The following is a 22,708-nucleotide window of genomic DNA, read 5'->3' as shown; positions in this document are numbered from 1 at the left end:
TCTATAGTTTCTTAAGGTAGAAGCTGAGATCATTGATTTGAGCCCTCCTCTTATAGATGTTTTAGTTTATTAAAAGTCATTCTTAAGTCTTGTATCTGCCACATTTTGATATTTGTGTTTTCATTTTCATTTGGTTCAAATTTCTAATTTCCGTTTTAATTTCTTCTTTGACTCGTGGGCTGTTTAAGAGTCTATAATTTAGTTTCCAAATAGTTGGAGATTTCAGATATCTTCCTGTTATTGATATCTAATTTAATTCCATGGTAACCAGATAATAGACTTTGAATAATTTGAATCCTTTTCAATTTATTGAGACTTTCTCATGTGTAGAATATGGTTTGCTTTTTAAATGTTCCATCTACACTGTCACTATTGGCTAGTGTTTAATAAATGTCAATCAAGTCACGTTGGTTGGTAGCTTTGTTCTGGTCTTCTGTATCCATACTCATTTTCTATCTATGTGTTCAATTGATTATTGAGAAAGGGATGTGGAACTATCAGGTTATACTTATGGATTTATCCATTTCTCCTTTTATCCATTTTTTCTTCATGTATTTTGAGACTCTGTTATTAGATAAACTTTTAGGATGTTTATGTCCTCATGATGAATTGAACCCTTTATCAATGTGATGATCTTTATGGCAGGTAATATTCTTTGCTTCAGCATCTCCCTTGTCTGATCTAACATATACACAACAGGTTTCTTTTGATCAGCATTTTCATGGTTTACACCCTCTCTCCATTCTTTTACTTTTAACCTATATGTGCTTTTTAAGCAAAATTTGAAACACCTTTCTTATAGACAGCATGTGGTTGGATCTTGCTTTTTAAATCTATTCTGAATATCTGCATTTTAGCTGGAGTGCTTATAACATCTATATTTAATGTGGTTATTAATATGATCGATTTAAATCTATAGCTTGTTATTTGTTTTCTCTGTCCATCTCTTTTTTGTTCCTTATTTCCTCTTTTATTTATTTTTTTTGCCTTCTTTTGGAAAAATTCATTTTTATGATTCTACTTTGTCTTCCTTTTGACTTATTAGCTACAACTATTTGTGTTTTTTTAGGTGGTTGCTTTAAGATCTATAAGGTACCTCTTTAATGTATCACAAGTTAAGTGATACTATATTATTTTGTGTATAATAGAAGTCTTATAACAGTATACCTCCATCTATCCCCTGTAGCTTTTGTACGATTGTTGTCACATGTTCTATTTCTACATGTGTTATAAATCCCACAATTTATGTTATTTTTTGCTTTACATAGCCAATTCTCTTTTAAAAGAGATTTCAATAAAAAGGAACAAAAGACCGTATTTCGGTGCACGATCGCCATTTCTGGTGTTCTTTATTCTTTTGTGTCACTCCTGATTGCCATCTGGTGTTATTTTCTTCTGGCTTGAAGGATTTCCTTCAACATTTCTTGAAACATAAGTCTGCTAGCGATTAATTCTTTTTGTATATCTGAAAAGAAATTTTATTTCACCTGTGTTTTAGAAAGACATTTTCACTGGGCAAAGAATTCTAGTTTGGAAGTATTTTTTCTTCTCTCTTTCTAATTTAGAGATATTACCCCACTGTATTCTAGCTTACATCATTTCCCACCACAACCAAAAAATCTGACATTTCCCTTACTTTTGTTATTTTGCCTTTTTTTCCTCTGGCTGCATTTAATATTTTTCACTTTTTTTCCCCTGGTTTTAAGCAATTTGGTTTATGATATGCCTTGGTGTAAGTTTCTTCTTATTGTGTTTGGATCTATGGGTTTCTAGTTTACATCATATTTGGAAAAATTTCAGTCATTATTTCTTCAAATAGTTTTTTTCAACCCCCCCTCCTTTGGGGACCTAATTACCCATATATTCAGCTGCATAAAGTTGTCCCATAGCCCGCTGATGCTCTGTTTATTTTTTTCCCAGTCTTTTTCTCTTTGTGTTTCATTTTGAAGTATTTCTGTTGCTATGTCTTTAAGTCACTAATATTTTTCTCTGTAATGACTAATCTGTTATTAATTCTACCCAGTGTGTTTTTCATTTTAGACATTGCAGTTTTCATCTCTAGATGTTTGATTTGGGCCTTTTTTTATATCTTCCTTGTCTTTACTTAACATGCTCAATCTTTCCTCTAGCCTCCTGAACATATGGAATACAGTTACAATAGTTTTTAAAAAGTTCTCGTGGACTAATGCTATCATCTGTGTAATTTCTGGGTCAGCTTTGATTTACTGAGTTTTCTTTTCATCGTGGGTCATATTTTCCTGCCTCTTTGCATGCCAGACACTGGACTTTATGCTTTTGGATTCTGGATATTTTTGTATTTCTATATTCTTAAACTTCACTCTGGGATGCAGTTACATTATTTGGCACAGCTTAATTATTTTGGGTTTTGCCTTTACACTTTGTTAAGTGGGATTGGGACAGTGCTTAGCCTAGGGTTAATTTTCTCCACTGCTGAGACCAGTCCTGGCCTAGTACTCTAACAAATGTCCCAGGAATTATGAAGTTTTCCACTCTGATGGGAATGGGAACTATTCCCAGCCTTGTATTAGCTTCAAGAATTCTTCCCTCTAAACCTTTCAGGTGGTTTGTTCCTAGACTTGGGTGTTTTCTATACAAGCATAGGCTGACCTGTGCTTTGCACTTCTCTGGAGTTTCTCTTTTCTGGTACTCTCCCTTGGGACCCCTAGCTGCCTGGGTCTCCCCAGATGCCCAGCTCCATTTCCTCCTCAAGTCAGGGAGACAGTTCACTTGGGTCCTTGCGTCGGCCGCCACTTCCTTCTTGTAATTCTTAATTTTTTTATATGACACTTTTCAACCTAGGTTCTCTGAAAACACAGAAAAGCCAGCATATCAAATTTCATTTTTTTTTTTGATTTGCAATGGAAATTCAGCAAAACACCTGGCATTTATTTTGGGAGAGGTGGGGAGACCCTTCTAGACAAAAAAGAGAAAGAGATACGATGCCATGGGCAAGAGTTGTTTTCTTTTCAAGAGCAGCTTGTATCAAAAACACTTGTAGTTTCTTGTCTTTTTATGGGCTCAGATGCCAATTTTGACAGCAGTTAATCTTCCCAAACTCATCACTGCAGCTGTGTTAGTGCTGGGACGGAATCTGGGATGGTTTTCACGTCATTAACATTGAACCAGCTTGGCCCCTGGTAACGCTGACTCATCGGCTCTCCTTCACCCTCCATTTAGGTCTGTGGGACTGCAGAGAGGCACGTCTCAATGAAATAGGCTGGTGACTGGGACCTTCATCTATTGCTTGGGTTGCTCAGGCATCGTGGTCTGTTTTTTTCTATCTCAGAATGAGTGCAGAAAAGTTAAAAATGGATTAAAACTAGAAAGCTGAGTCTGATGGAGCTGCCAAGGTCAGTGGGCTCCCTGGCATCTGTGCAGGGGTCATTGTTCGGATGATGTGTGTGGACTGGACCGAATCTGCTAGGATCACAAAGGAGTTCCAGAGGAGGTGCCTTTCTACGTGAAATACGTGTTAAGGTTTTAAAGGCGTGGCAGTTTTCATCTCCTTATTAGCTTGAGAATTCTTTCCTCTACACAGATCACGTACAACATAAATTGCTTTTCCAAAGTCTCTGGAATAGATGACGCAACCCGCAGCACAGGTCCCAACAAGCACTCCATCCACTCAGAATATTGAAACGAGACAAGACACAGTCTCCATTATCCTCCATTGGGGAAATGGTCACCAATGTTAATGGCAGCTGTGACTAGTGCCTTCACAGGGTGAGCCTGTGAAAGGAGGTCTGATCCGAGAGGCTGGGTGAAGACACTTTGCTGAGAAGTAAAGATGGGGGTTGAGGCGGGCTGGGGGATTCCAGGCTCCAGGCAGACACAGGATGGGGAGCTCTGTGTGGGATATTCAAGGCAAGAAGTTGACTGGAGCCACAGCGAGAGCAAAGTGAAGTCACCTGAGAGCCCCCCAACCCTGGGGGTGACAGAATCAGGCTTTCATTTCCAAGCTATTGCTCTGGCTGCAGCACGGAAAACAGAATGGATGGGAGAAGAGGCGGGATCAGCAATCAGTACAGGGAAAGTGGGAAGTGAGAGGCAGGGCCCTGGAGCAGGCAGCACGGGGCTTGAGCTTGCTTTGCACAGGGGCTCTGCAACTCCAGGTCTGGTCTTGGACCTCTCTGGGAACATTTCGTCATGTGTGCAGTGGCAGTGGGGGACATCTTCTCTACCGGGCAATCATAACTGCAAAGTGCTTGGCGTGGCCCTCTCCTTAGCACGTGCTCAGTACGTGGCAGCTCTCCATCCTGACACTTTTGCTGTCTGGCTTTGCTGCTCTTAAAGCGGTAGTGCACAGCCATGCTTGTTTTTTCCCCTCAATTGGCCTTCTTCCTCCTTTTAAGCCTTCTTGGTCTGCTGGTGTGTTGTCTTCAGAACTACATGCACTTAAGAACCCCTCCGGATGTGATTGTCTTCAGCTAGGGTAGTGGGGAGGGCCTTTTCTGCTTCCCCATGACTGCTCAGAACCTTGCTGCAGCAAATCACCCACCTCCCAGGTCTGCACCTCATGCTTCTCCCTTTGTTGTGTGTTGGGGCGCTGGGTGGGGGGGAGGCTGCAGTCCCAGTGCCCTCCTGACCCCATTACAAAGGCAGCGCCCCCTTCAGGCTGAAAACCTTCCATTGAGAGCCCAGCCCACAGGAGGAGGCCTTTGAATTCTGAGCAGAACCTCCGTCCCACACGTTTCGACTCAATCTTGAAGCATAAAAGGACATTATGTAAGCTTCGATTGATGCAGAGCCCTCAACAGAAGAATTCTTAGAATTTTTCCTGCCCTTAGGCAAATCTGCTCCTGGTGTGTGGCTTTAATCTGGCTTTAGAAATTGCTTCTGTTGAGTCATCAAAGAGATTGCCGTGCTCAGTTTATGGGAAATAAACCGAAGGCTGGGTTCTTGTTGTGAAGGGAGTATGTGCCTCACACTCAGTGGGAGGTTTGTTCCTGGTTGCTCTGTGATAAGACCCACAAGTTTTATAGGGGCCCAAATCCAATGAGTTTATCCTCTTGCCCCCAGATGATAATGACTTCAGTCAGCCTGAAGAGAAGACACACTCCCCTTAAGCTGGCAGCTCCTGCCAGAGGTGGGGACAAGGAAGTGGCCTTGTTTGTCTTATTACCAGCGTGGAGGGGGGTGTGTTCTGTTGTTCTGCGCTCCTTGAGCAAGCAGACCTAAATAGGAGCGCTTCCTTTCAGAATCACACACCATTAACTACTAAACTGTTTGACCTCTAGTTAATAGGTGGGACACAATGAAATGCCAAGTGCTTGTTTAAAGGAAAATCACCAGATGTGTAATGTAGAGTTGCTGGTTCTGAAACAATCCATTGAGCCAACAGCCTCGCAGCTTGTGAGCCCTCTTGAGCTTGATGCTTTCCAGAAGGACAGGCCTGGCTTCTTACCGCACCCCAGGTTGTTTTCCACATACCAGCCAGTGCTGGGCCAGGACTCTTGTGGGCATTTCTGTCCTCATGGCCATTTGGGAATTGGAGGGATTCATATAACTTACTCTCTGAGTTTTCTCTTTGCTCTTGTCAGCTCTGCTTTTGGGTCAGAAAATGATAATCTGGTTGAGACAATAGCCGACACTCTCTTGGGTCCATCTTGAATTTTTCGGTGCCTCAGGCACTCCATTCTTGTCATATGTTCAGGAGCAGGCATTAAATAAGGACGGCTGGTGTAGTGATGGTGTGAACACACCTTCTTCTAAGATGTCATAGGATATCACATGCATTTCATAGGTGAGGGGCTTGGTGAAAGGCTGGAATGAAGTCAGGGAGGCTCTTGGCCTCTGTCTCAGTCTGTTCAGGCTGCTATAAAGTAATTCAGCTCCCCAAAATACCACAGACTGGGGGCTTAAACAACATTTATTTCTCATGGATCTGGAGGCTGAAGGTCCAACGTCAAGGTACCAGCAGATGCCATGTCTGGTGAGAGCCAGCTCCCTGGTTCGTAGATGGCCATCTTCTCCTGTGTCTCCCATGGTGGAAGGGACAAGGGAGCTCTCTTAGTTTCCTTTTATAAGAACACTAATCCCATTGACGAGGGCTCTACCCTCATGAACAAATCACTTCCCAGAGGCCCCACCTCCACATGCCATCACCTTGGGGATTAGGTTTCAACATAAGAATTTGGGGACAAAAACATTCAGCCTCCCTCCTTGGAAGTTTTTATCTTGGAGGCAGCATAGAGTGAATAAGAACATCATGGTCCATCAGATCCAAGCTTAACCTCTCTGTTCTCAGTGTTCTCATCTGCAAAACGGCAGCGATTAACACCCATCAGCAAAGGTAAAAGAGACAGTCCACACAAAGCCTTGACGTCCAATGAATTTCATCCATTATTATTTTCCCAACTTTTCATTTTGGAAACTTGTAACCTCAATAATGTTGAGAGGATAGTACAACAACTATCCTTATACCTATTGTGTTAGTCTGCTCAGACAGCCATAACAGTGCCACAGGTGGCTTCAACAACGCAAATTAATTTTCTCACAGTTCTAGAGGCTGGAAGTCCAAGGTTAGGGTGCCTGCAGGGTTAGTTTCTGGAGAGACCTTTCTTCTTGGCTTGTAGATGGCACCTTCTTGCTGTGTCCTTTCATGGAAGAGGGTGCTCTTGGTGTCTCTTCCTCTTCTTAGAAGTACACCAGACATATCGAATTAGGACTCTTATCTGTATGACTTCATTTAACCTTAATTACCTCCTTAAAGTTTCTATCTCCAAATAGTAACATTGGATGTTAGGGCTTCAACATGTGGATTTGGGGGGAGGGGCACAATTCAGTCACTAACACATATTTCTAAATTTTAATAGGAATATACTTCACCTTCCCACTGTATACATCTCTCATATATGAATGTATATGCATTGCCTTGCGTGGAAAGCTAGGATTTTGGTACTGAGCATTTTAGAGCAGAAGTTTTTCTGCTGGTCATATCCAAAACACTGTGGGTTTAGGTGTGTGTGAATGTGTATGTAACACACAGTTACAAGAAGATTCCATACATTTTCCTCCCTATGATAACCTTAAAGAAAATGGCGAGAGCCTTTAAAAAGCCATACTTCTGTTACCCTTCTACATTTTCAAAATGTTTGTATTGGAAATGTATTATGTCTTAAATTTAAAAATGCACTTAATTAAAACTACATAGAGTTGAGAAACACCGTCCAAATAGAGCATGTGAAAGAGCATTTATCAATAAGTTGATAATTGTTTAGCTATAGCAAATCCATAATTCTGTGTCTGATTCTCCCAAGTTCCCTGGCACACTTCATAGTTTTTCTTCCCACGATGTCCAGCTAAAGTGTATTCAACACAAATATGGGTATAAAGTAATTCAGCTCCCAAGAGTTATATATAGGTCACATGCAGAAATTCCACAGCTAAATAGAACTGACTTTTGGATTATGCCTCTCATAGAACCACCTGTTAAATGTAAAGAATCAAGTTAACTATCGTCAAGAATCGCTTTTTATTTCAAAGCTTGGCTGTGCTCACTTGTGCCGTTTTCCCCTCAACATCTAAGGATCCCCAGGAGTGTTTGGGACCTCCTTGTAAACTACACAGAATTGGTGCAAACCCTCTATCATTATATTGAACTTATTTAAAAACTAGGAGTGTCTCACAGTTTAGACTATTATGAGTTATTTCTGTATTTCCCTATTCAGTACTGACCAGCACGGAAAGCCCCAAACTGCATGTTTGAGGTTCCCTGTGTTGATTTTTGGAGAAAGTGATGGCATGTATAATGGTTATGGAGGGATGGGACCGAAGGGGAAGAGGGTCTCTTCATGGGGAGGAATGAGCTGCATGGGGACGGTGTGTTTTGTGGCCTGCAGTGGGGGGAGTTCCTGCGATGTGGCTCTGTCCTTGGCCTCCGTGGGAAACAATAAAACATTCGGTGTTCTCATTGTTGGCAGCATTGGGCCTGGAGGCTCCTACTTGTCTTCTGAGCGTGCCGCCAGCTTGGATCTGTGCATTGTGTCCCCAGAGGTGACTGAGCCAAAGAAGCTCCCACATAAAGCCAGGGGCCCAGAAGGTTCTCCACTGCCCAGCCCACCAGCGTCCCGGGAACAAGAACACCCCTCGGTCTCCATGCCTTTTGCCGAGGGCCCCCCCGAAACTTGCTTGGCAAGCCCAGCAACAGCACCTGAAGACTGGCCCTTCACTCAGCCCATCGCTCAGCACCCCAGGAAGGAACCTTCTCCAAATGCCCCAGGGGACTCCCTGGCAGTGTCTGCCCCTCGGGGAGACAGTTCTACTCAGCACAGTGTGGTTTCCATCGTACCCAGTTCTGAAAGAGCGAAAGACCTGAAAGACGGGGGACAAAACTCCACAGGCGCCAGCTCCACGAATCAGATACCAGGAACTTCACCAGCACCTCCCAGAGAGCCAGTGAAAGGACAGCTGTGTGGAGAGGATGGCCGGCCTGGTGGTTTCGAGCCCCAGGACAAAGAGGCTGCAGGTGGCTTCCCCCCGCCAGAGTCCGGGCAGGTGGCAGCTTCTGTACGAGTGGCCCCCAGGAGCCCTCCTGCAACCCAGTCAGGCAAGGAGAGTTCAGCTGGCCTGGAGGAGTGCCCCCCAAAGCCCAAGAACCTGACCCCACAAGATCCGGCCCCCAGAGCCTCAGACAGAGGAAACTGCCAAGTAGAGGTGCCGCTTCAGGATTTAGCTGCTGACTTGGGGTTTCTTGGGTCCTGCCATCCCACGGGGAGCAGCTCAGGGCCCCCCCCAGAAGCTGAGGCAATTGCTACTTCCTGGGAAAGCTGCCAGCAGCAAATGGGGCCTCAACTGCCCTGGGATTCGTTGTGTCCTGCCCTAGCGCCAGGGGCCAGGGGCTCTTGGACGGAGACTCCGGATGCCAGCGATGCTCAGTGTCTCTCACAGACAGGGACACGGGAAACTGAGCCCAGTAAAGCTGTCCGCGTGGCAACGGGCTGCCCGTCTGAAGGGGCTCTGCTTGTGAGCACTGAGGAAACATGCCCAGCTGCAAGCCTCACTTCACAGACAGCTGCTCGGGCTCCTGTTGCTGCGGAAGAACCCAGCTGGCTGACCAGGGAGATGGTTTCAGGGGCTGAGATGCCCATTCTTACGGATCTGGCCAAAGAGCTGGCAGATGCAGGGTTGGTGGGGCAGGAAAAGCATCCATCAGATCATGGAGGTGAAGGAGAGGGTCCAGGAGGGAGCCCTGGAGAGGTTCCTGCCTGTTCACTCCAGGAGGAGAGAGGAGAGCTCTGGAACAGGGAGCAAAGCCTCAAAGTCCAACAAGGAGTGCCGCCCCGTCCTCCTAGTGCATCAGAGGAAAGTTCCAGCAGGTTACCGGGGCCAGAGGATGAACCCAAGGCACCTGACAGCGCAGCTGTTGTCAAGGAGAAAAGCACACGACCTGGGGCTGACTCTACACAGCAGGAAGAAGCCCTAGAATCACCTGATGGTGTAGATCCTGGGAACCTGTGGGGAGAGCAACCTCAGGCCTTCAGCTGCAAGACCGACTCAGAGATGGAGAAAGACGAGGATTCAAAGCTAACCAGCGACATGGGGAGCATGTCCTCAGCTCAGCCCCTCAGAAAGGAGGAACCTGGGTATTCAGACAGGCCCAGCTCTTCCTCAGAAGCTGCAGCTCGCAGCTCTGTGGCCTGTGGGATGCTGGGAGAAGTCCATGTGGTCCATGAGTCTGGCTCAGTGCACAAGCCCTATGAGCAGGATTCTGTCCCGCCCTCTGGGCCAGATGGAGCCAGTGAACATGTTATTCCTGAAGGAGCTGCCTGGGAGGGGCTGGGATTACAGCCCAAATGTCCTGACACCCTTCAGGACGTGGGGGGACTGGGAAGAATGGACTCTCTTCCTGCTTTAGACTCTGAGAAATCAGACTTCCTGTCAACTCCTGCTGCAGAGGTCGTCCCCAAAGCTCAGGAGGTGGAAAGCTCATCTGACGTACAGACGAGGAGCCTTCCGTCTGTGCAGGGGCCCGGCATCTGTGAAGGGGAGGGCTTGCTGACATCCCCCCAACGCCCGGGGCCGGAGCGTGATGCAGCTGGACAGGAAGTCCAAGCTGAGGGGCCACATCCACCCAATGGGGAGAGCTTAGCAGTGGACTGTGGGCTGACGGTGCTCAGCCAGGAGCAAGATCAGCAGGGAAACCCGTCCTGCCCAGGAAACAGCTGGATACAAATCACTGCACCCGAGGGGCCCGCAATGTCTTCTGAGAGCCATCTGCAACCATCCCTGTCGGACCCAGGAGCAGCTGTCTTTGATACGCTCGGGGAGAAGACCCAACCTTGTGAAAAGGAGAAAGACACTTCTCCAGGGGACCCAGGTTTTAAGAACCCAGGTGCAGATTCTCCCCCAATCCACGTGAGACCTCCTGTGAAACCTCAGGAGGATCTGAGCTTGCCCACTCCCGGAAGAGAGCAGCAGGCTTCTGGATCAGAACTTCTAAGCGAGCTCCTCAAAGGCAGCCTGTCTGATGCTCCAAGTTCAGCTCCCAGGGACGCAGACCTGGAGAGTCCTGTGACCGAGCAGCCGGAGCTGTCAGCACGAGGGGAGAATCGGCCAGAGGGAGCCTGCCCTGGCAGTCAGTCTCCCAAGGTCTCGCCTTCTGCAGCAGACACCTTACAAGACTCCTCTGTCACAGGTGGCTTGAACAGAAAGGAAAGTTGCTGTGCTGGGCAGGGGCTGAGCAAGTCCCAACAGGAGCTGGTTGCTGGGCCAAAAGGCAGTCGTCAGCATGAAGAAGCCTGTCGTGGGGATGTAGGAGTTTCTGAAGCAGCTGACGCTTGCCCCCCACTCGAGGGCTTGCGTAAGACAGAGAAGGCGAGTGGGAACACAATGGGGGCCCCACCTCGTTGGCCTGACTCAGTACCACTCCTGGATGCAGCTCACGGCCTGCCAGCCCCAGTGCATGCCAGCCCCAGCGTCACACCCACTCAGGATACTCCAGGGAGAGAGGCATGTGATGAAACCCAGGAAGGCAGGCACCGATCAGTGCCGGCCCCACAGAAGGAAATGGAGTGCCCCAACACCTTGGATGCAGAGGCCCAAAAGCTTCTTGGAAGTTTCCCATCAGCCGAGGAGCGAGGTGCAGAAGATGGGGCCACTGAGACTGGTGGGGGTGCTGATGAAGGAGACCTGGGGATGCAGCGGGCTCCAGAGGCACCAGGAGAAGCTGCTCTGAGTGATGGCTTGCTTCAGACTGAGCACGGCCCCTCCCCTGGGGAGCAAGCTTCTACCTCTGCCCCAGGTGAGCCTGGCCAAGCTGACCGGCCCTCAGCCAACTCCCAGGATACCTTGCTGCCAGCGGGAGAACTAGGTGGGATTCTAAAGAACACAGTGGATATGCCTGCAGCCCAGGCTGTCCCTGACCCAAAGAGGCTCCTGCCATCTGGGCCACCAGAAGAGGTTGTTCCTGACACTCCTTACCTGCATATCGATGGTGCTGCCAGGAAAGAGGCAGAAAATTGTGGGGTGGAAGTGATTTCCTCTCAAGGTCCCAGAGGTCCTGGTGAAAGCCCTTGCCCCATAGGGGAGCCCCTGCTTGCCTTGGAAAACGCCGCCTCCAGGAAGCTGTCTGCAGGCCCCCTTGCCTCCCTCTCTGAGCCAGGAGCTGCAGGTGGGGAAATCTCTGTGGGCCGAGCCAACAGCGAAAGCCCCAAAGCCGGGCCCTTTGAAGGACCTGTGGACTCTGTGCCCTACCTGGACAGGATGCCGCTTCTGGCCGATGGTAAGGAGATGACAGAAGAGAAGAAAGCGACAAGTGATTCTGGCGCAGGCACCCACCCCTGTGAGCTTCCTGCGTGCCCTGCCAGTAAGGAGGGCATGGTAGGGAAGGCAGCGGGCGGGGAGAGGACGGTAGAACCTTCCCAGGATCTGAGGAAGGGTGCATCACGTGTTGTGGACGCAAGCTCCAAGCAGACCAGCATGATTGCCGGGCTCCCTAACTTCAGGGAGCACATCACCAAGATCTTTGAAAAGTCTGCGCTTGGAGCCCTGACCACAGATCGGCCTCAGCGTGCATCGGGAGAAAAGGCAGGAGCTGGGAGGAGTGTGGCAGGCAAGGACCTGACCGTGTCGTTAAGCCCAGAGAAGCTTCCGGATGGAGTGGCTATAGCCCCTCTCCCTACCCCTCCTGTTGGACTCTGGGTAAACTCAAAGGAGACGAGGCAGGAGTTGGTTTTAGAGGCTGATGTTTCCCATCTGGTTCCCCAGGACCCAGCTCCAGAAAAGCTGCCAGGGCTGGTGGGTCTGGCTGCAGAGCAGAACCTGCCAGGTTGCAATGTGGCGAAGGAAATGACTGGTGTCCCACAGATGCCGAAGGAAAGCGAGAAGCCAGAGGGGGCCGGAGAAGCTGGGCTGGGGCTTGGAGGCCAGGCCCACTCCCAGCGGAGAAGCAGCTGGCAGGAATCAGCTTTGGGTCCTTCTTCACAGGCTGCTTCTCCAGGGACTCCGGTGGAGAAAGCTGCTGACTTGCAGGTGGCTCCCCAGAGCCACAGGGAAGGGGACTTGGTTCAAGAGGATAGAATTCCTTCTGGAAAACAGCACCAGGAAACATCCACCAGCAACAGTCCACCCAGAGAAGATGAAGCCTGGGGCTTTGCTCACACAGGGGCTCCAGGTGACGTGCCACTGTCCACCTCTGCTCGGGGGGCGTCTTCTCCCCATGGGGATGTTCCGATTGTGGCTGAGGCTGTCAGTGAGCCCTGGACCCCTGACACACTTGCGGGTGAGAAGAGGCGTGGAGGTGCTGCTGGGATCTCGGAAACACAAAATGCCCAGAGCACCCCTGAGCCAGCAGCTGGAGAAGTGACAGACATTTCTCTGGAGCCCGGCGTGGTGGCAGGAACTGCTGGGGAAGCAGAGGGTGACGTCACTTTGAGCACAGCTGAGACCTGGGCACGTGTGTCTGGTGACCTGCTGGAAACAGGTACTATGAGCATGTTCTCCGGCGTGGCTCCCGTCTCCACGCTGCCAGGGAGCTGTGGGGACCCAGGCTGCTCTGAGGGGACTCCGGGGATGGAGGCTGCAGCCACGCTATGTGGAGAGAGCCCGGCTGGGCACCTGCAGGCTGAGCAGCAGCCCCGACCTGAGCTTCCCAGTGCTGCTGGGGACAGGAAGCTGTGTGTCTCCTCACCTCCGGAACCTGGTAAAACTTGGGACCTAAAGCTGCAAAACCTGGTTCCAGAAGCAGTTCGTGCTGAAAGGTACTTAAAATCTTAAATCCCCATGGGAATGTGGGGTCAGCTTCAAAAGTGATTCTCACCCGATTTCTATAAGTCAAACAGATGGGCAGTTGGTAATCTAAGTTTTCCATCCCTAATTGTGTACATTTACCTGCTTACAATCTCTACCAGGGCTGAGATTCTGAAACACGTGAGTCGTGGGTGGCGTGTGGGAGCTGTTTGTTTAACATGTCTTATGCCTTTTCTTGTGTTCCTTAATTCCTCGCACTTAAACTGTTTGAAAAGCATGAAATGTTTACTGGCTGGCAGTGCACTGTTGGTCATGGGTTATAGTCAATCATACGTTTTTCTGGAGTCCAGATACATCTGCTTTGAATCTGGGTTTATTTATGCAGAGAGGCCTAAATGATCCAAACGCATGTCAAAGCCATTGACTGCCTGAAACTAATTTTTTTCCTAGGAGTTTTGGGCTAACGGTAGTAGTCATTTAGAGCCTTGATTGCAAAATGGGCTTTTCAGTAGGACATAAAGAGAAGTGCCCTTCTTACGATCTATTGCTTTCTTTGCGTTATCGCAGAAAGAGCCCCGGGCCTGACCCAGCCACCTTCCCTTCAGTTCCTGAGGAGGATGCTCCAGATGTCACTGGCGAGGTCATTTCCGATGAGGCCAGAAGTGCAGGAGGAGCAGAAAGGTCAGTGAAAAGGTATCAGCCTCTGGAGAACCGTGATACCTTCTTTCAACAGAGATGGTGTGAGAATAGTCATTCCCAGTGCTTCATACAGGTAAAGAAGGGCCTTTACCCTTCAGTGAAAGCTTCATTGTTGTCAAAGGCATTGAATGAGTTGCTTTCCTATCTGAACTTATTACTTATTTTTTGAAAAACAAAGAAACAAAAAACCAGCTTTATTGAGATGGAATTCACATACCATACAATTCACCCATTTAAAGTGTACAATTCAATGGTTTTTCATGTAATCACAGAGTTGTACAACCATCACCACAATCAGTTTTAAAACATTGTTGTCCCCGCAAGGAAACCCTGTACCCCTTAGACATCAAACCCCAACTGCCCACCCCCCAGAACCCTAGACAACCACTTAGGTAGTTTATTACTTTTTGAGGCAAATGGACTCAACATGGATTTAATCTCTGAAGCACCAACAGCAGTCACACTCCGTAGGGATCTTGAGATTAGAGGGGGACAAATGACCCATATAACTGTGACTCCCGGACCTTCGCACTTGCAGGGGGCCTGCCTGTTCTTTTGTAAGTGAAATGCCACTATTGGTTGTGCAAAAGCTGTTGCTCGGGAGTTTCCAACTTTGGGGGAAACGGAGATGCTATGGATAGACACATTGTGAACTGGCTTTGCAGCAGCCTTAGGCCTGTGGCTGTTCCGGCACGCACTGTGTGCATACGTGCGCGCACGTATGTACGTGATGTATAAGTGAGCAGGGCGGGGCTGGACTTTAAATTAGTACCTGTGGCTGGCGAGTGTATCCTCCCAAACAGCTGCAGGCATTTTAGAAATGATTTGACTCATATTTTGCACATGCTGAAAGAATGTCGTCACCTGTTTTTCTAGTCTGAGCATTTCCACTGACACCCAGCTGCCTTTCCTGCCCTAAAGGCCAGTGAAATGCAGACGCCTTCTGCCCACACAGGCAGGTTGGATCTGCATGAGACACTTGTCTCTGTTGCTGACTCAGCATGTAATTCCCTGCCGCCCATGCGGATATGGATTTTGACATTCCCCATTAAAGTGTGGGGAAAATATCTCATGGGGATAACCCTCCCTCTCCCCACACATGATACGTGAGTTCCTTCTTCAGTGTCTGGGTGTTTCATCACCTTTTTGGAGAACTCAGGGCCAGACATATAGTAGTTCCACGACTATTTCATAGCTCGTTGTTTTAATCACTTTACATTTTAAAATGATAATTTCTAAATTCGTATTAAAGCATTTGTAAGCTATAGACAAGAATAAAGGAAAAGAGAAAGGTTCACAACCACACCACCTAACCATTACTGTTATTTATTGTTTTTGTGTATTTTCACCCCTTTTTTTCCTGTTTAAGTATTGATGGAGTTGTTTGCCCCCTGCCATCAGAACTCTTTGCAAACAGATCTTAGTGGCTCAAGTTGTACGACTTATCCGTGTACCGAGCAGTAGACGTTTATGTTGGGACCAGTGCTTCTGTTCACTTTGCCCTGGCCGGGGGTCCTTTGGGCGTCAGACTTGTAGATTGTCTAGAAAGCTGTGGCATCCAATGAGGCAGCCACTCGTCACCTGTGAAGGGAGATGAGCTGGAAGTGTAAAATCTACACCAGATGTTGAAGACTGAGTATGGAAAAAAGAATATGAGATACATCATGAATGATTTCTATATTGATTGTAGGTTAACAGGAGAATATTCTGAATGTCTCGGGTGAGAATATATTATTAAAATTAATTTCACTCATAGCTTTTTCCTGTTTTTATTGTGACTACCCAAAACTTTTAAATTACATATGTGGGTTTTGAGTACATGGCTTTCCATTGTGGCGTGAGGGCTGTTTCTGTTTAGATCATTTGGCTCCACAACCTGCTTTGCCCTGGTCCTTGAAGGAAATGAGGATGGAGAGGGCTGGCCTTTTCTGTGCTTTGGGCTCTTGGGAAAACGTTCTTCCACCCCTCCCAATGGTTGAGGATTTCTGGGAAGAGTTCTGATTGGATCCTCCCCTCCAGCCTTCCATGTGGGGTGACCTCTGGCTCCCTTTCTTTGGGGGGAATTAAAGAGGTGGCAACATCCGAGCCAATTGGTAACAACAGATCCCAGCTTATATCTAATAGACAATCGGAGGTCTCCAGAAGGGTACAGACCATCTCTGTCCAATAGAAATATGACATGAGCCACAGATGTAATCTTGAATTTTCCAGTAGCCATGTTAAAAGCCTAAACAGAAAATTAAAATGTAAAATCAATTTTGATAATATATATTTTATTTAACCAGTATATCACACATATTATCATTTCAACATGTAATTAATATAAAAATTATTAAGGCGATATTCTACATTCTTGTTTTCATAATGTCTTTGAAATCTGGTGTGTATTTTATAATCACAGCACATCTCCATTTGGACCAGCCACCTTCTAAGCACTCAGCAGCTGTATGTGGCAAGTGGCTGCTGTATTGGACATCCCAGCCCCTCACCAAGTTGTAACGATTATCGACAGTGATCCAGAAGGGCACCCCAAAGACCCATGGGGACCCCAAAGACCCATGTTGCTCTGCCCAGCAACCTCATTCCTACAAGTTTAACAAAAACACTGGGAACTCTTTTTGGCCTTGAAGAGGAGGCTCAGTACCTCTGGTGAACCCGTTCACCATGAGGGAGCTGTGTCTCGTGTGTGGACCTGGGCAGGTCTCAGAGAAAATCTGGCCAAGGCCAGTGGGTACGTGTCCTGGGAGCAGCAGGCTTGCAGGTAAAGGTGAAATTCAGCAGCAATCTGGGAGAAGTTGGGTGGCCATACTTCAGCGGACATGGCCTGGAGCTGGGGTAGTGGTGAAGTTCAGACTAGGGGCTCTGGATTCCTGCCCCAGCTCTGCCCTTTACTGGTTAAGTACATGACCTCAGTTTGCCCATCTGTAGAATGGGGATGATAACTGTACCAGCCTCACTGAGTCACCTTGATGTCATTGATTCAAGTGCAATACTCACAGGTTCTGGTGCTCAGGAGGTGTTAGGTTTCCTATTACAGACCTGTGGGAAGCTTTTCCTGTGAAGTGAACTGTTTGGCCACCATTTCTCTTCAGGTAAGGACCTCTCTGAGGTTGAGGTTCCAACCTGGCCATCTTTCTTTTCTAGTACTGAATCCTTTGCTGAAATATCTTAATGGGTGAGGAGAGTGAATTCTTTCTTACACCCTGCTGTGTAGCCCATAGCAATCTGCTTCAAGTTAAAAAGTTTTGAGGTTGTGTTTCATTGTAAAACGTTATGTGTATCTTTCATTGTGTACTAGAGTGTATTATATTTCAACATAAAAATAATGTTTTGAGTTGCCACAAGAAGAGCAAAGCAAAGCAAAACCAAATTTTCTACTCTCTTGTTGGTGATCTGGTGGCATCTGTTGAATCTACTGAATTTTGAAGATTCTACTAACTTGAACAGAGCTGATACCACAGATCAGATTCAATATGTAAGCGTGTCTCTTTTTTATCTTGGCGACAGGATAGTTTGATAACTCGTTCTCATAAACATGGAGATGCAGGGAGCACAGACGTGTTTATGGCTTCATTTCCAACTTCTGAAGTTAAATTGGCCCTGCTGGTAGATGTGCCGTGGCTATCCTGTGGCTGTGTTTACCTCCAGCCACCACACCACACACGAGGGGAACGTGGGCACCCAACTCTGTGAAGCAGAGGTTGGTAGACGGCTGGCTGTGGGTTTCCGTACATTGTGTTGTCCCTCCCTCTGGAAGAGACTGGGACCCACGAACAGCTTCACGTTATTTTCAGATTGTTCCACAGGGGGTGCTTGAATCGATTTTGACTTTGTCCCCATACGACTGTCTTCCATGATGATGGCAAGTTGAAAATTTGGCATATTGCTTGCACACCACTGATGGCCAGACATGTAGTTTTGGGTCCATCCTGGGCACTGCCAAGCTGGTTTTTGCTGAATATTTAGTGTGTAAAGGGGTTTTTCTTTTCCATTTGGGAAAATGGTTGGAAAGGTATCATTTTCAATTATTAGTGCATTTTGAGAGAATTAAATGATTCCCAGATGCTCATGGTCTTTGTGTGGACCTAGGCTAAATCACGAAGGGCAGTTGGGTTGAAAAGTTGAGGGGGTTCAGGGAGGGAGAACAGAGAGGAACAGCTGGCACCCTGGCGAGGAAGTCCTGGCTGGGCCTGAACGCAGCGCCCTTCCTCCCACGCTTTCTTCCCACTCAGTCTCTGCTTCTTCCTTCTCTCTCCTCCTCCTTCTAAAAGTAGCAACTATGACACCAACCCTTTGAGTTTAAGAATAGGTGTTGAGGATGGCTACAGCTGTATAAATTAAAGAAAAGCAAAAAAGTGTTTAATTGTAGTTCTGGCAGATAAAGCCCCTGGATCTGCCTGTCCCCTGGAGATCCCTCTGGGTTTGATTTTATGTTACATGGCTTCTAGTATTTTAAACTTCCTTTTGAGAAGTATTGGCTATTACAGAGCTAGTACTGTGACACTTTTTACACCTGGAGAAGTTTTCTTCCCAAGGTGGGAGGCAGTAGAATCCAGACAGACCCGGTCACATCCTGCTGGCTGTGCTGCCGTGGATAAGCCGCTTAACTTTCCAGTCTGCAGTTTCCACATCTATAAACTGGGCGAAAGACTACCTCTCTGTTAGAGTTGGAGTTAGGATAAAATTGGAAAGTTGCCAAAGCTTCTAGTATGATGCCTGGTATATGGTCAGTGCATAATAAAAATGGTAACGACTATTATACTTTTAATTGTGTTGATTCGAAATCATCCTGGCAACTAAGCAAAAGGAGAAAATGCCCAAGACCCCAAATGAAGTGGTCACAGACCCTGCGGGGGTAAGGTGACGTGGGCCCGGCTGAGACTCTCTTTCCAGCCGTTCGACCTCTCTGTGCTGCTTTCTGTCTGTCGCTGGGGAATCCACTAACACTGCTTGGCTCGTGGGAGCTGGTTACATGGTTCAACGGTTCTTATAAACTAAAGACTCTACAAATGACTTGAATTTATATTATCAACAGCTTCGGTCATGGTGAACTATCATATTTAAAAGTCAAAGGAACTTTAAAATGTAGCCTTTATATTCTGAAGCTTTCGTGTTCCATAATTTTCTTAGAGATGAATCTGTCCTTTAGAAAAATGCCAAGTCACTTTGGAAAGCTGGTTGATGAGGCACCTACCCAAAGAGTGGCGTCCTCCTCGGAGGTAAGGGCCGATACCCTGCCTCAGGTGCCTGCAAGGGGAGCGCACTGCCTTGGCGTCCTGCTCTCCTGGGTTTCTGAGCATTCTGCCCCATGGCCTCTGTCACACTGTGTCTGGACCCAAGGGCCAGCTTCCGGGCAAGGTGGTGATTTTCCAAATGAATATGTCCAAACTGACCCAACTTCTCTTCCTGAAACCTCTCATTACTGTCACTGGCAGAAGCCACTGCGTTAGACCTGGCTTCAGGTTTGTTTTAATAGCAATGTTTGAGAAATGGATATTTTCGACCCTAACTGGTTAGAGCTGGAAGGAAACTTGGGACCTTCTTGTTGAGGCTCAGAATAGGGAAGGGACAAGGGAATTAACTGGCAGCAGAGCTAGAACTGGATTCTGGCCCCTGATGGCCCCTGATAGCCCTTGATGGCCCTTGATGGCATATTTCCCCCTTGATACATGAACTGAACTGAGGACCCTGCCACAGGGGAGGGGGCTGTTCTTCCCAGCAATGCCAGCCCTCCCCCGCCCCCAAACCTGCTTCTAGGCTTTTGAGAGCAGACCATAGAATTCTGAGTTCTACTGAGGGACAAGCACAGGCCTCGAAGTCGACAGACCACAAGTTCCAGCTCAAGTTCTAGCTCTGTGACCTTGGGGGAATTACCCTCTGAACTTGCTTACTCACCTGTAAAATGGGGGCATATAGTACCTAGGATTAAGGGAGCACTTTATGTAGAAAACCTGACACAAACTGGTATTCATACTTATTCGTTCTTCTGGGCCAAAATACTTCCACATCCAGCATCTTATTTCATTCTCATCTCGTCTTAGTGGGGACTGTTTGCAGAGGAGGAAAATGGAGGCTTGCTCAAGGTCAGAGAGCTAATAAGATTTAGAGCGGGCACTAGAGCCTTCTAGAAAGTTTTCACACATCAAATCCATGTTTAGATGGATCTGATCATTAACTGAAGAGCCAGGTGGAATGTTGGGGAGGTTCCTCTCTAAGACAATTCTGTCCACTAGAACGTTCTACAATGATGGAAATATTCCGTATCTCTGCTATCCAGTACGGCAGTCCCTAGCCCCACGTGGCTACTCAGCACCTTAAGTGAGGCCACTTGAAAATCCAGGGTCAGTTTCAGGACAAGGTGGTTTCAGGGTCCTTGAGGAACTGAATTGTGTGTATTATTTAACTCTCATTAATTAGAATTGAAATTGAAATAGCCACCTGGGGCTAGTCGCATGACACAGCCCAGCTCAAAGACATCGTTTTTTCGTGTATACGTGAGAGATTACTGGTTGCTGTCAGCCATGAGGTTCTGTGTGTGAAGGTTTGCAGGGCTCACGTGCCTGGTGGTGCTTAGGGAGCGCAAGGTTCTCCTCCTCAATGACTCTTGGCCCTGCAAGTGGGAAAGCCAGGTGGCTGTGTCTCCAGAGTGGAGACTGGGGCACATTCGCGGCACAAGTGTCTGGCAACACTGGTTAGCAAGAGGCATCTCTCCAGTACCTGAGCCTGGGAGGTTTACCATTGGCCAACCAGAGGTCTTGGCTTAGCCAGTGCAACCTCACACCCAGGCCTGGTAAAAAGCCCCCCCAACCTCCAGCCCCAGCTAACGCAGTCAATTAGCTCCAAACGGCTGCACATAATCTGGAACCCTCCCTGCAAACACATCCCCAGTGGCTACACCTACAAGGGTGCCCCTCCCGGCCAGGGTGGAAGACTAGATGGGTCCACTGCAGAGATTGGTTTTCTGATCGCCATCTCTGCTTTGTGCCGTTCCTGTTCTGAGAAACTGGCAGGATGGGAAAGAGGCTTACCGTGGGGTGTGCGGTGTCAGCAGGCCCTAGCTAACTGCATCTTGGTCTCCCCTTTCTTCTCAGCGCCTGTTAAGTTGTCCGGCATTAAATATTTTAGCAGCCTGCTGCTTCACACTAGACTGCAAAAGTGTTCCTCTGTTTTCCAGGGAAGGCACTGGGACAGGTCTGATTACTGATACTTTTAGTGCCTTCTCCTCTTGCTAGGTATCCAGAGGGTGTCTGGGAAGAAGAATTGCAGGGGAGGGGTGCAGGGTGGGCCGAGAGAGGACCACAGTGCACAGTGGACTCTGGTCAGCGTTGAGTCCTCAGGTCAAGAGCGCCTACAGCTGAGGGAAGCAGGACCCCTGAAGCTGCCCCAGGTGAGCAACGAGGGCTAGAAAAGGAGGGACCGGAGGTGAGGCTGAGGATGAAATCAGGCTGGATAGAGGGCTGAGTTAGGAGGCTGGGGTTCAAATTGCAACCCCAACTCCAGGGACCATGTTGGATGGTCACGCAGCTGCTCCAGCCTTGACTTTTTCTGAGGTAAATGGGCTACCAATATCTCCTGGGGCTTAAAAGGGGGGTTTAAATGGGGATTAGAGGAGGCAAGATATAGCGTACTCTGCAAAGTCAGCTGTCAGTAGCCAGTAGCTGTTACTATTACAGAGCTGGGGCCTCTCAGCTCTTTGCTCAAGGACAATATCCTAGCTAAGTTGCTGGGAGTCCTGCAGGCGACTTCATCCCCACAAGGCCTCAGCAGTCGCCCGGCAAAGGTGCACCCAGGCTGGGTGCTCAGGGAGGAAGCCAAGGTCTCTCCTGTTAGGGATGAGCTGAGACGGGCATTCAGGGCGCTCTGAGCCCCCCCCCCCCCCGATACGTGGGTGGGCAGGTGGGTTGACATGCTGCAGGTGAGTGACGCACCTGGGTTGTTGACCTCCAGCGCAGTGCTCACACCCTCCTGAGGGAGCAGGTGGCTTACCTCCTTCTCCCAGGGTTGCACTTCCTTCCCCTCCCTGGGCCTCGATATCCTCTGATGCAGGATCAGGAGCTGGGTGTCATGATTCGGAATTCTCTGTCTAGGATTGTTTGCTCAGATACGTGTTGGTGGTCATCTCCACAGAGAGTGGGTCTCGGCCTCTGGCCAAGAGAAAAAGTCCTGAACTCTTTCCTCTGGGAATGTTTGACTTGCAGACACGGCTCTTGGTTACCCAGCACCCGATACTCTGTGGGGCGCCCCAGTGGGCACTCCATACACGCTTGCTGAATAATTCAATCCACCTCGCTATCAGGTGAGTTAGAGGCTTCCTGTCGTAGGAAACTAGGTCAGACAGGACACTGGAGGCAGACAGCCTGGTCTGACTTCCGTCTCTGCCATTAGACTCTTCAACTTCGAGCAAATGCCTGAGCCACCCTAAGCCTCAGTTTCCTTGCCTGTATAATGTGCATAATGCTAGGGTCCACCACATGGAGTTATTATGGAGATCACACAAAAACAGCATGTGTAGAAGCTTAGCCTCATGCCAGCCTGGCGTGCAGTAAGCACTTCAATAGGAGGAGTAATTGTTTTGTTATTACTATTATTACTATCACCACGATCATTATTTGAATGACGCTAAAGCTGTTATGAAGGCAGGTTACTGGTAAACACTTGTGCTTTGACACATGGACTTGCTGAAATTTACTCAACTTCATTTGTATGTGCCCTGGGTTCTTTGGAATGTTTCAATACCCTCTAGAGCAGGGGTGTCCACATTTTTTTCAACGTTTTTCACCAAGGGCCATACGCTGTAAAA

The 22,708-nt window shown here is 48.0% G+C and overlaps 1 protein-coding gene across 4 annotated transcripts in view; it reads left to right on the top strand.

The window, feature by feature from the left end:
- TACC2 (transforming acidic coiled-coil containing protein 2) overlaps positions 1-22,708 on the top strand; it is a 184,901-nt gene that overhangs the window by 41,343 nt on the left and 120,850 nt on the right. For 2 of the 4 annotated variants that reach the window (XM_081073623.1, XM_081073624.1), the window contains one exon: positions 13,777-13,902. In XM_081073623.1, the coding sequence (XP_080929749.1) occupies positions 13,777-13,902 (126 nt within the window). Of the gene's footprint in view, positions 1-7,949; positions 13,221-13,776; positions 13,903-22,708 lie in introns of those variants that run through there. The other 2 variants (XM_081073621.1, XM_081073625.1) reach the window with 2 other exon arrangements.

Source organism: Rhinolophus hipposideros, assembly GCF_964194185.1.
Source record: "Rhinolophus hipposideros genome assembly, chromosome: 15".
Classification (NCBI taxonomy): Eukaryota; Metazoa; Chordata; class Mammalia; order Chiroptera; family Rhinolophidae; genus Rhinolophus; species Rhinolophus hipposideros.
This window is presented reverse-complemented; position numbering and strand designations above follow the sequence as displayed.